Source organism: Brachionichthys hirsutus, chromosome 3, assembly GCF_040956055.1.
Source record: "Brachionichthys hirsutus isolate HB-005 chromosome 3, CSIRO-AGI_Bhir_v1, whole genome shotgun sequence".
NCBI lineage: Eukaryota > Metazoa > Chordata > Actinopteri > Lophiiformes > Brachionichthyidae > Brachionichthys > Brachionichthys hirsutus.
The window spans coordinates 7,833,661-7,846,331 of record NC_090899.1 but is presented as its reverse complement, the minus strand read 5'-3'; the positions used below and the strand labels follow the sequence as shown (position 1 = coordinate 7,846,331).

Below are 12,671 nucleotides of genomic sequence, written 5' to 3'. Positions count from 1 at the left end.
TTCTGAAAGGTTGCTGCTTCTGTCATATATTTTTCCTCCCATCTTCTCTAGAGGGGCATGAAAATTGTGAATATGCTTTATAGATGCCAAAATTCCCAGGTGCAGCTGCTGTGTGTTCAGTGTGTGAGAGTGTGTGGGTGGACACTGGCTCGCATGGTGTGTGTGTGTGTGCGTGCTAATGGGCCCACTGCTGCTGTACCAGTTCATCTTTTATCAATCAGGGTTAATTACTCACAGCATGTCAGGCTACAGCATTCCTGACAGTCCTCTCCTGCAGCGAGTGCAAAACCCTGCCCCACAGTCGCCAGCAGCCGTGTGGACAATATGGTGAAATTAAAGCAGACCACATCATGCACAGTGTTTATTAGAGCATGATTAACCCCCACCTCAGCATGAAGCAGGTCAGAGGGACACCCTCTCGTTTAACACCCCCACCTCTTATGGGCCCCCCACTGACAGATGAATGACAGCAGCATCGAGATGATGTTCAGCTGGTCTTTTAAGTCTAGCATGAACTCCTATTTAATGCTGTTTAAACCTAACCCTTCAAATTATTCACAGCAATTCATTGACACCAGCAGCTGTTAATTTATTTTCCAGTTCTTTGAGCTCATAGCCGATGTCTGACCAACAGTATCGTTAAGCTGCAAGGCATCTACCTCTTGTGTGCACCTGCGCACAATAACTGGTGAGGTTGTGAGGAATTTAAAGAAGGGATGAGAGAGGATAAGTGGCCTTACATGGGCTTTTAAAAACTTCATTACGCAACATGAAGGTTCGGCCGATGACAGATGCGACTTAACTGATCCCTAAAGTCCACCATGTAATGAAATGAGATTTTGAGATTCATCGACAGGTTAAGGGTTGCTTTTTTTTTTTTTTTACTCAAGATTACACTTAATGTCTCTACTGTAGGTATATTTACTTTAGGGAGCAATGTTCATGCAAGAATGACCTAACCCTAAGCCGAACCCACAGCAACTTCTTCTTTTGATAATTATTCAGTGCCGGAAGGCACAGGGACTGCGCTTAGTTAGGGCCGTTAGCTAAAACGATACCAAGTGTCTAAAAAACAAAGACAAAATGACCTTTCATTATGGGAAACTATAACCTTTGGAGTCTGCTCAGAACGGTTTAAGGGAAGCATCGAATAACGTTCAAAGCCTTCACCTTTTCAAACTTCAAATAGAACCGATTTCCACACACTTGTGATGAAATTAGTCATGAAATTACTCTGGAAAATGAAGGTTGCAGTCACAGGCTGTAAAAGTGAGATCAAATCACATCCTTTTTCCTGTTTTGTACCATTACATGAGGCTGACTGGTCCACAGCTCGGGCGTTGGTTCTCAAACTCTATGATAGATGGTCATCGATAATAGAAAGAGCGGTAATATAAATACTGTGTTAGTGCTGAGTCTACAGATTCAAGGCGCTGATCGGAGGCCAAAAAATGTGTGATTCCATTTGAGTAATCAGGAGCTGCTCTATAATATGACACAGAGCGCAGCAATAACATCGCCAAGTCTCTTTGCATATATATCACGTAATGAGACGCCGGCAGACAATGAGGCTTCCTTTAAAAAAACAGTGATTAGAATAACAATGTAAGCCATTAAGGGAAAGAATAGGCGAGGAAGACAGATTTAGCTGAGGAAGAAACTTGGAAGAGCTCAATGAGCAGCCTGGCGTCCGAAGCGATCTCACACTCAATTTCTGTCAATACTTAACTCACATTTGCCGAAAGAGTAAACGGAACAAAGGCATTGCGCTGCAGGAGGGAACCACAGACCCACCGTGTGGATCAGACGGACCCTGTTCGACGGTCTGAAACAGAACTCTGGAAGAAGTAAACTTTCGGATCCGAGTGGAAGAGTTGTTTCGGGGCCTCTCCCTCTCATAAACCACAGCAATTATCTTCCACAGCCCCAGGAATGTGCAGGAAGGGCAGCTCCCTGACCACGGCTGAGGTGAGAAGCGTTCTGACGCCAACACGAGCCAGCTTACATAGACATAAAAAAATAAAAAATAAAAAATAAAACCTTATCTGGGAAGATGCATCAACTCTCCCGCCACTCCCTGACAGCATTGTTCACCACCATTCCACTCACCGCTCCGACCCTTTGCTTTAACTTGCTATTTGGAATTTCTTAAAACTGGGTCAGCCAAGCTGTCTGTCAGTGTGCAACATTTATTTTGTCAGGATTTTGGGAGAGGGGCCAAATCTCCATCTCATTCAGGGCAACTTAGAGCCGGTTATCTTGTTAGGCTGTGCATTATCCGGGATCTAGAGACTCGGGCCTGAAGTATGCCTCCCGGTACCCCTGAGGACTGAGCGCTCCATAGAACGAAAGGCTGCACAACACTTTATTGTGAAGTATGTTATTCTGGTGTGTCATTAAAATTATTTGAGTTTTCATTATTACAGTGTCCAAAATGGAGTCTGGCAACAAAGGACCAGATAAACAAACACCAACCTGTCAATTCAGTATTTCTCATATCTGCTTTGCTGGAACCAGTATTTATAATAATTCACATAAAGTAAAGTTTTTTAGTCACTCATGGCAGCTGGATAAGCTATAAACACAGCAATGGTTTAACAGTTGTTAATAGCAGACACACATGCAAACAAATAGTTCTGTATTCAGACATTAAAAAAATTATATTAGGCAAAAAGCTGTATCAATGTATCAATTTTCTTTTTCTTTTTGAGAGCAATCAATGAACCTGAAGCAACGTTTTTATTGATTGTCAATGTGTAGCCATGCGACCAGAGGTTTAAAGCCATTTCCTAGTATGATATTGTCTCTGATTCGGCTACGGTTAGCTTTTCTTGGCAGGTTTTCCTTCTGAGATGTGTTTAGTGCTTGTGAAAAATCTGTGGAAACTGAAATCAGGGTTCACGAGAGCCACGATTGTGAACAAAGCAATAAATACACCATTTAAAAAAACAAAACAAAAGGATTATTTAAAGGTTCCAGATGAGGGCAGAGTGACCTTTGACACAGAGTCGACCTATAAAATACAGTTCATTCTGATATGTTTCTGTATAATTACAACAACAAAGAAAATATTTAAAGAAATAAGAATTGGCAGTTACACTTATCATTATTTATTTTTAGAGTCTACCATAAAAAGACAAACGTGTGGCTCAGGCCAATTTTGCAGCTAGTACTGTATCTGGGCTGGATAAGACTTATTCCGAGGTTATGTTCCATTTCTTACTCAGCTAATCACCCAAAGTACGAGAGCCAGACAAACTGCCTCTGCCAGATCAATTCCAGTCACTTACCGGTACTTACAGTACATTGTACAGAAAAAAACAACACTGGAAGGCCTCCGTTTTTTAGTCAGGATGCGATTTACAGTGGTCATGAGATGCAAATTACTCACAGACAAACAAGCAAACGCAATGGAAAGACAGCATGTATTTAATGCAGGGGAGCTGGCACTGCTGGTCAGTGCTACCGTAAGCAGCAGGGTACGCTGAGCTGACAGGACAACACTTCCTCATTATTTCAAATAGCAGACATTTCTAAAATCCCTTTAACACAACAGACAACCAGAGCAAGCCCAGCAGAGGAGCTTTTTACATCCCATCCAAGCATGGAAGACTTTGGCAGTAAAGCTACTGCATGACAGCCACCCACTTGTAAAGCAAACTGAAAGATGAGCCACTAGTTTCGCTCAGCTCTCGGGAGGAAACAGTCAGCTCACAGGAATCAGCCGTAAAAACTGACTTTAACGCTGAGGATTTGCATCTGTGTGCTACTTTACTGGAAAGATATTTATTTTCTCCTCAAATTACAGCTTATGCATCGGAGACATCAAGGTCAGCAATGATAAAATAAGAGTTTGAGAAATGAACCATATCAAACATTCCTACAGTATAACCAGCTTGTGTTACGGTAAAACAGGCGGCAGCACAGGGTTGCAATTCCATTCATTGCTAGAGAGTTTGCAAATGATGAAAATGCACAGATATAGTGGAAGGTAACAACGGGGGCAGAATATAGGTCAGGCAGGTGGGGCTGAATTAGGATCAGATGCAAGAGGTCTGCAGGATCTGACATGGGGGGGGGGGGGGGGGGGGGGGGGGGGGGGGCAGATATCTGGTAGGAACAAGGTTGTAACTTTAAGTAAAGCATGATAATGGATCATGTTTTTCCTTTCAGTTGAAGACCTTCCTGTTTATGTTTTTACTTTCATGTTTTTAATAGTTGACCTGTTGTTCAAGGTCATTAAAACGACTGTGTTATTTAATCTGAGGACAAATGTTGGATCACGGGCAGATAGACAGCAAAACATATTATTCATCTCAATCTGCACTTGGTAAATGAACTGTCGGGTCTCCAAATACGGTAGCTAAAGTTCTTCATTATTATTAAGGTTGGGGTCAGGTTAATGACCCCAATTTTATTTAAATATCCCTTCAGTATAGAATAAGTCTTAGTCTGCCATGCAGTATGTCACTCAGTTTGAAAGACCATGATTTCATTTAACAGAGAGGCCATGCTGGAGGCAAACACAAAATGAGTTCATCACTTTTGTATTTTGACAAAAAAAAACAGTTAAGGGAACAGAGGTGTCTCCTGATGCTCTGCCTTACTAAGCTGCTGCACATTAAACTCACCTCCACAACACTGAGAAACATTTTTCGACAGCGGCGATAATCGCCACAAAAGGGTCTCGTGTTTCGGGAGCCCTTGTAGTCCTGTGATAAAGATTGCTGTCCACTAAAGTTACTGCCGTGTGTGACACTAAAGACGAGACCGAGTGCTGCATTGGGAGCAATTCTCCAGCGCCCAGACAGTTTAAGAGGCAATGAAACACTTGACTAGAGCACATCACTGTTTCGCACCGAGACCCTCTGAGCAGCTCCCTCAGGAAAGCAGGAAGTCCAGACGCTTTAACTTGCGGCATTCTAACAGCTGCGTCTACATCTAAAAATGGCGGCAGGGGAATGCGAGAGGTGCACAGACAGCAAACGAGAACGGAAGAACAAAGGAGAAACACAGACATGTTTTATTTGATATAGTAATACTTGTTGATTGTTTACAGCACATTTCCCATATCTGTGATATGTGTCAATCCACAGACATTAGTAAATGAACACAAACTTCTGTTTCAAGGTATGAAGGCAATTTATGAAATGTTTTGAAATTTGTTTCCAATTTTTTTTTGAAAAAGTCTCTTTCAATTTCTGAGAAAGAAATAAAAGGGTCTTTCCAATTCGATCTTGTCAATACTTGGAGATGGTGAGTGTTTAGTAAACAGCAGGGTGCCGAGGATAGTGGCATGGCCTTTAGGAAGAAAGAGAAAACATACAAAAACACTGATGTTCGTGGCCAGGAATGTGTCAACTGGGAAAGGATCAGAGCAGGGAATAACAAGTTCATTAAGTTGACGGTAATTTTGTCTTTAATTTGCCTTGTCTCTGCAGCTCCCGCTTCACGGCTACCAATTAGACACATGTATTACTTCTTTCAGAGCACTTTTCTGCAAATACTACGAGTGGAATGATGATCCAGGGCAAGCCACGCTATTTATTCTCGCATCTCTCGTCCCAGTTTTGGTAATGATAATAAGTACTTTAGGAATCTTTCTCTTACTCAAGTGAAAAAGGCTAAGCTGCCTTCCGTTTAGAACTTCTGAAACAAGAATCATGCTGAAAGTAGTAATGTGTCGCTCCAACAACCAGCTTTCTTTCCATGCTCTACGTAAAGGGTAGCAGAATATTTAGCAGTAGGAGAACCTGGTGCATGATCGGATACTATATTTAAAAATGGATGCGATCTAGCCTGTAACGTATGAAATGATGATTTCTTTTTTCTTCTTACTGAAATAAACAACAGCTAATCCTCTATTTCAAAAGTAAGAATGAATATCCCTAATGATGAATGAGGGTATCACGGTGGCGCAGTGGATAGCACTGTTGCCTCAAAGCAAGAAGCTTCCGGCGTGGGTTCTCTCCAGGTTCTCCGGTTTCCTCCTACCTCAAAAACATGCAATTTAAGTAAATTGGTCTAAACCAAATAGTCCATAGATATAATTGTGAGTGTGGATGGTTGTTTGTAGATGGATGATGGAATATCAGCGCTCGTGTGTTTGCAACCCAGTGTGAGATTGAGGCCAGATGGCAAAGGCACACCTCTAAAAAAAAGAAAAAGGAAAAGTGACCTCACACTCTTTCCCAATGGTGAGGTGATAAAGACGCACAAGCCTTTGCATGGTTCAAAAACGCTTGCCTCCAAGGAGCTAAGTTCATATCTGAAGACCCTTCCAACCAGGTGTTGGGGGCCCAGAGAGGGGCCTTACCCCAGACAGGCAAACATAATGATTCCCCACATCGCTTAGGTAGCACTAACAAGCCGTAGGCAACTCCAGGGCTGTGAGAAAAGGGAATGAAAAAGTGAGGACAAAGAATGAGATGATGAGGATTTACTGAGTGAACTGCAGAACTACCTTTCAGGCTGCATTCCTACTGGCCTCGGCGCCACACACACGTGATTGATATTTGATACCAAACAATTCATGTTGTTGGTTCTCTTTCTCTTTCTGCACGTGTTAAATCCTTGACATGATTTACTCCCCTCCTGGGAATCCTCATGACATAGCTCCTCTTGGAAGCCGTTGACAGTAAAGCAGCCAGTTCTGTATACATTTCTGACATCTGCATTCCAGCACTACTCCACTTGTGTCCTCCAAGACATGGCTCAGGGAGGGCGATCTGCTATGATCGACATTTTCTCAGCTGCATTGGGAGAAATTAGGTCAGCAGATGAAAGAGGTTAAAGGTCTTTTGGGAGAGTTGTTGTTTGGTTTCGTTTCTCATGGTGATGTACGGACGAATAGGGGGAATCTGTGTCCGAGTCAGCGGAGATGAAGATAATAGATAAACGCACGAATCAATAGAGAATCTCACAGAAATGACCTGACAGATATGTATTATCGGAATCCTTGGGGAGGTAAAGAGGAAAAGAGGATGCCATGAGTAGAAATAATGGAACGATATGAGAAATGGCGTGATGACACCAAAAACTCTTACATGTGGTCGACTCTGAAGCTACCTGTTGTTTTCATACTGTGTGGTGTTTTGGCCATTTCATCCGTGTGATGTATCTGTTTGAGTCAGAGATCAGGCCGAGCTCAGATGAGCAATCAAACAATAACGATCAGAGGCTACAGACGCAGTCTGGGCTGGGGTCCGTCATGTTGATAGCTTTCCTGTGTGGGTGGGGTGTGGATGATGACATCAGCACATCCGTCGCTTGCGCTTGATTTTTGCTTCTTTTTTTTGCCAGAAAATGTAAATAACAGTTATGTACATTCAGTATCTAAGATAATAAATGGGGGGAGTAAACATCTGATTGCAACCTGTACCCAAATTATGAGGGTCAAGTACATGAATGAGAAACAACAAAAAGGGTGTCTGGGCTTCAACTGCAGTCTTAAATGAAAGTTGGATCAAGCATAATCTTTTCCATTTAATTTACTGCATGTGCTATATATATATAAAGAAAAACAACAACTCGGGATAATTACGCAAAGTCCAAAGGCTTTTCATGAAAAGACAAGGGATAAAATTAAGAACAAATAAAAACAAGACAGAGGAAAAGAAGGAGGAGAGGGAAATTAGTTTTATGATCTGCAATATCCTGCCAGAAATTTTATTGGCCACTTACACATATATGACCTACCTCCTCACAGCAGGCTCTTAAATACTAGTGACCTTTTAGCGATTATTATAAACCCCTTGGTCCTCCATTATTCCAGAACATGCTGCCCCCCGGCCCTCCCCGAGCGGAACACGGATGACCTTTCACATTGCCGGTATGGGGCGGATAAATTAACCAGCTGCTCGACTTGGCCTCACCTTCACATTATCTGCGGTACACATTTGAGTTTGTTTACATGCAGTAAGTGTGTGAGTGTGAGAGGGCCGTCAGGCAGACTCATCAATTTATATGGCGTATGTAAGCACATGTGGCCATGGATAGGTTTATAGAAGGAAAAGTGTGACGAGATGGATGAATAACATCCTCCATTAGCCTGTGCTACAAATTGAGCTGTGAGAGGGAAGAGAGGAAGAAAAGCAGCCTACGTACCCCTGAGGATGTAATTTTGGTAGTTCTGGTCGGCTTCGGCTCCAACTTTGATCAAACACGTGAGTCCCTCTGCCACCACAAACTCGTGCACCAGGTCCTTGTCATCCTGGAACAAGGTCAATGTAAAAAGGTCATCATAAAAGGAGCCTACACTGCATTAAGAGACATTTTTAAACATTAAGCTGATGGATTTAAACAGACGTATTCCAATTCCTTAGAAGAACTTTCAATTAGCAATAGATTAGAAACACTGGTGACATGACAAAGCTTTCTACTAGAACAATTGACGGAGATAAACGGGCTCTCAGACTATTTGCCCAGTCTTTAAATTCACGCTCTACTCTGTCTGTTCTACTCAATTCTGCAGTATAAAGCATCTATTTTGACATCAAGTTAAATTACTGTGATGTAACACTGTCTGCAGCCAGTTGAAACAGCTCCTGTTGCTCTGGCCTCCCAGATTTATCTTATATTTTGTGCCTGATGACAAAACCTGCTGTATTTCTCACACTTTCCAATGACACTACAGTACTGCAATGTAGAAAGGTAATGTCAAATTGGGCCAAATGGACATTTTATTACACAAGGAGAAAACTCAAAAGTACTCTCTGCAAATGAAAACGCCACAAAGTCAATCATAGTGTACAAAAGCGAACTATTCTAATCTCTTCTGTGCCTGCGTCGACGTCTGCTTCTCTCTTTTCCATCTCGCTGTGGTTTAACCCTCCCTCTCTATGGCTGACTGCCCACCAGGCAAGCCCAGCCCAGCTCCAGTGTGTGAAGTATGACCAGACCTAAACACTCCACAGCTGCCACGAAGGCAGACTCAAGAAAATAACACTGAGCCAAGTGTGCCTGTGCATGTGGCCACTGATGCATGTGAGCATAATATGTAACTCGCATGCTAATAAGTTTACACATATACAAATACCGGTGTATACCGCTAAACATGGCATGAGAGGATAGTTTAGTGCTGAAAAGATTTTTGGAAACTGCTTGAGGAAACCATGCAATGCAGGAGAATTCACTCAGTCTTGTGATCCGCTTCTTTAGTAAAAGATTAAAGAGATTTAACTACCTGGAAAATCTGCTTGAGGGAAAAGAGGGCTCTCCGCAGCTCTCGTCCAGTGGCGTTGTAGAGTTTTTCTGTACAGGCAGAGAAATAAGCTGTCAGCACACACATGTTACGTTCTGAAGTTGTCATACAAACATATGAATAAATCAATCACAGGGTAGATTTAAAATTTGTGATTTCTCTTGAAAAATTAAGTGCCCACATACAACTGTTTCAGTGTGTAATAACATCATTTCCACAATGCAATGCACATTTCTCTTTCAACATCACTTCCTCGTGTCTGTCTCATGTACACATCATCAGCATCAATTATCCCCAAGTAGCTAAACGTGAAAAATATTCTGCAAGAAGAATACCTAAGGCAAAAAACTGCAGGAGCAAATCAGACATCTGTGGACAGTTAGTGAACAGTGGATGTTTCCTGCTGACAAAGCCATATCTGGAGCTTGCCATAAAATTCAAGACAGAAACCTTTGCCAATAGTCCCCACAATGGCTGAGAAACAATACACCCATTTATCAATGATGGAAACATCACAGAGAAATAAAGGAGATGCATGACTGATGCGTGTGATGTGGAGGAACATTTCCTGCTGCACTGAATATGATACTCCAGCCTGCCTTCAGTCTGCCAGCGAGAGGCAGCACCGAGCACAGTCCCTGCTGCTCACTCATCACTGCTGAGTGAACTCTGACTCAGCAAATCCCGACTGCTACTGCTGCAGATGCAGCAACATGCAGCACATTCCAACTTGGTGCAGTACAGCTAAGTACTCTCACTTTCTGATTTACTGGTTTCAGCCATAGTTTTATACTGTGTCTCTTTTTGTTTCACAAATCGCTTTTTTTTTTTTGCACCACTTCACTTGCTGCCATCACGGGACTGTAATTGATCACTTTGGCCATAAATTCAAGTAAATATGCAGACAACACATACTATATGTAGAGATAGCTGTCTCGCTCACAGACAAACCCTACTGAGCTGTGGCCAGGCGCTCCTTGCAAACAGCAGCCAGTAATTGCAGTCAAACACAGACACACACTCACACACACACACCGATGACTCTATACAATTGGGATTGAAAGCAAAGTGCCTCTATTCATTGTTGTCCCCTTAGCTGATGAACTGAGACAATGAGAGAGGGTGTGATTCCAGGACTGCTGGAACACACAGACAACTTGCAGACACTGGTTTATTGCTTACAAGCATCCTGCGTGTCTTTCCTGTGACGAAGCATTGTCAAAGTACAAAATGAGTTTCACCCACACTGACATAAAATGCAACCTCTCTTCAAAAAGGATCAAGATTTCTGGAGAGAACATGTCAAGATGTGAGCTATTAAACTTGTTAATTATGAATGTGTTTTGCCATATTTCATGACACGTGTCAATAACGGTTCATCTTATTTGTGCGATCCATTCCAGGCAGGGAAGACAGCAGTTTTACTGTTTCTCCCTGCAATTCTCTCTCTCTCTACTTTTTATGCAGTGGAAATTAAACCATTCTCAACCCTGTTTCTTCCAAGGTCCTTATACTTACAAGATTCATCCTTCTAATTCATGAATGTGATTGTACGTGATATGTGTGAAGCAAAGTTTTGTATGCTTTGCACATTCATTGCTGCACATGTTGCATGACATATAGATCATCATTCTACAGAAGAGCCTTGGTCAGCAACCAGCAAAAACATCCACAAGGAATAAATCTGGACTGCTCCACAGGGGAAGCTGTCCAGCGTTGGTGATTTGTGTCGTTATAAATAACAGGAAGTAACACTGACCAGGCCTTTTTGGTTCGAGGCCCCCCAGCTGTGGATGTCAAAGCCAAAGCATCTTAATGGTTGCCAGTTCTTCATCATTTGAATCTCTGCTTAAAATGAATGAATGAAAATTTTGTCTGCTTTTGTCTGTGTTTGGGCTGTGACTTTCCTGAAGTCCACGATCATCTCCACTGTTTTCTGGCTGTTCAGCTCCAGGTTGTTGCTGCTACACCAGGATACCAGCCGGTCCACCTCCCTCCTGGAGGCAGGCTCATCACCGTCCGAGATGAGCCCGATGAGGGTGGTGTCGTCCGCAAACGTAATCAGTTTAACGGACTGATGGCTGGAGGTGCAGCGGTATTTTTGTATTTGTATTTTTTCCCTTTCCATACAACATGAGTAGCCGGTGGGGGATCAATAATGGTATTCGGTGCATTTCAGAGGGGTCATTAATTCGGTCTTTTGTTTCCTAAAAACAATATTGATAGTGAAGAATATATTAATATTCTAAAGAAAAGCATTGTTCCTTTTGTTTGGGACACTTCTAATGATGATCACATACAACCAGAAAGTTAATGTTCCATGGACTTTTTTTCTGTGACAAACCCGGAAAGGGTTATTTAGTTATTTATTTTATTAATAGTGTTATTATTCATTTCCTGACTTTTTCTTCTGTGAAGAAAAGGGTTATTTGGTGGCTGTCTGGAAACAAATAAATGTTTAGGCCCCCCTGCCATTGTCACACTTTTCCTGTACAAACTGACCCCGGCCCCCCATCAGAGAAGGGAAACGTTATGTGGACCTCACAGGAAACAGTTTGGGGACCCCTGGTGTACGTACGGCTTAGAGTAGGGACACCGCAAACCAGCATTAACATCAAAGCAGATCAAAGTGGAGAGCATAACTGACAACCAAAAGTCAAAATCAAAGCAGATGGACATCAAAGGGTCAAGGTACTGTATATAAGAAGTAAGGTTTGATTGAATTGTCAATTGCTATTGTAATTTGTAAATTACAATGACAGATTTTCGAAAGTCTACTTTGCGCTGCAAAGGTCTACAAGTAACCAGGTTCGACTATGGATCAACGGTTGAGCCGAGCAACCTGCAACCCAGGCGGATGTGCACCGACGCCAGACTGTTAGGCAACGCTAAGAAAAGGTACAAGGAAAGCTCTGCGAAAGCATCAGCTCTCCGCCCTGAAGAGGAGACTGAGCAAGTCAAGTCCGAAAAGCTGATCAAGCGTCTCCGTTGTATCCTCAACGTGGTTAAACCTGAGACATTACAGAAAGTGGTGAGGCAGGTGAAAGACCTGAAGATCGACACCGAGGAGAGGCTTCAGAGACTGACTGATCTGATCCTTGAGAAGGCCATCGAGCGTAAGGACTCCAGTGTCTATGCCAGCATATGCCACGCCCTGATGGATCTGAATGTTTCCAACCCAGACAAGCCTGGAATTGTTGTAACGTTCCGCACTCTTCTGATCAATCGATGCAAGAAAGAGTTTGGAAATGTTCAACATGAAAATGATGAAGTTCTTGAAAGGAAAAGAAAGTTGGAGGTTGCCAGAAATGTAAGTGAGCGTTATGAATGTACGACACAGCTGGGCAACGCCATGTTCAAGGCCTACCGCCGATCACTGGGAAACATACGTTTTATTGGTGAGCTCTACAATGAAAATGTATTGGCAGCCAAAGTCATCCACAATTGTGCTTGCATACTCCTCAAGAAT

At 42.5% G+C, this 12,671-nt stretch overlaps 1 protein-coding gene across 1 annotated transcript in view; it reads right to left on the bottom strand.

The window, feature by feature from the left end:
* fhod3b (formin homology 2 domain containing 3b) overlaps window positions 1-12,671 on the bottom strand; it is a 73,008-nt gene that overhangs the window by 17,662 nt on the left and 42,675 nt on the right. The window contains exons 4-5 of the mRNA XM_068755838.1: window positions 9,185-9,252; window positions 8,107-8,212 (exon numbers count right to left, since the gene is read on the bottom strand). Of these exons, the coding sequence (XP_068611939.1) occupies window positions 8,107-8,212; window positions 9,185-9,252 (174 nt within the window). The remainder of the gene's footprint in view (window positions 1-8,106; window positions 8,213-9,184; window positions 9,253-12,671) is intronic.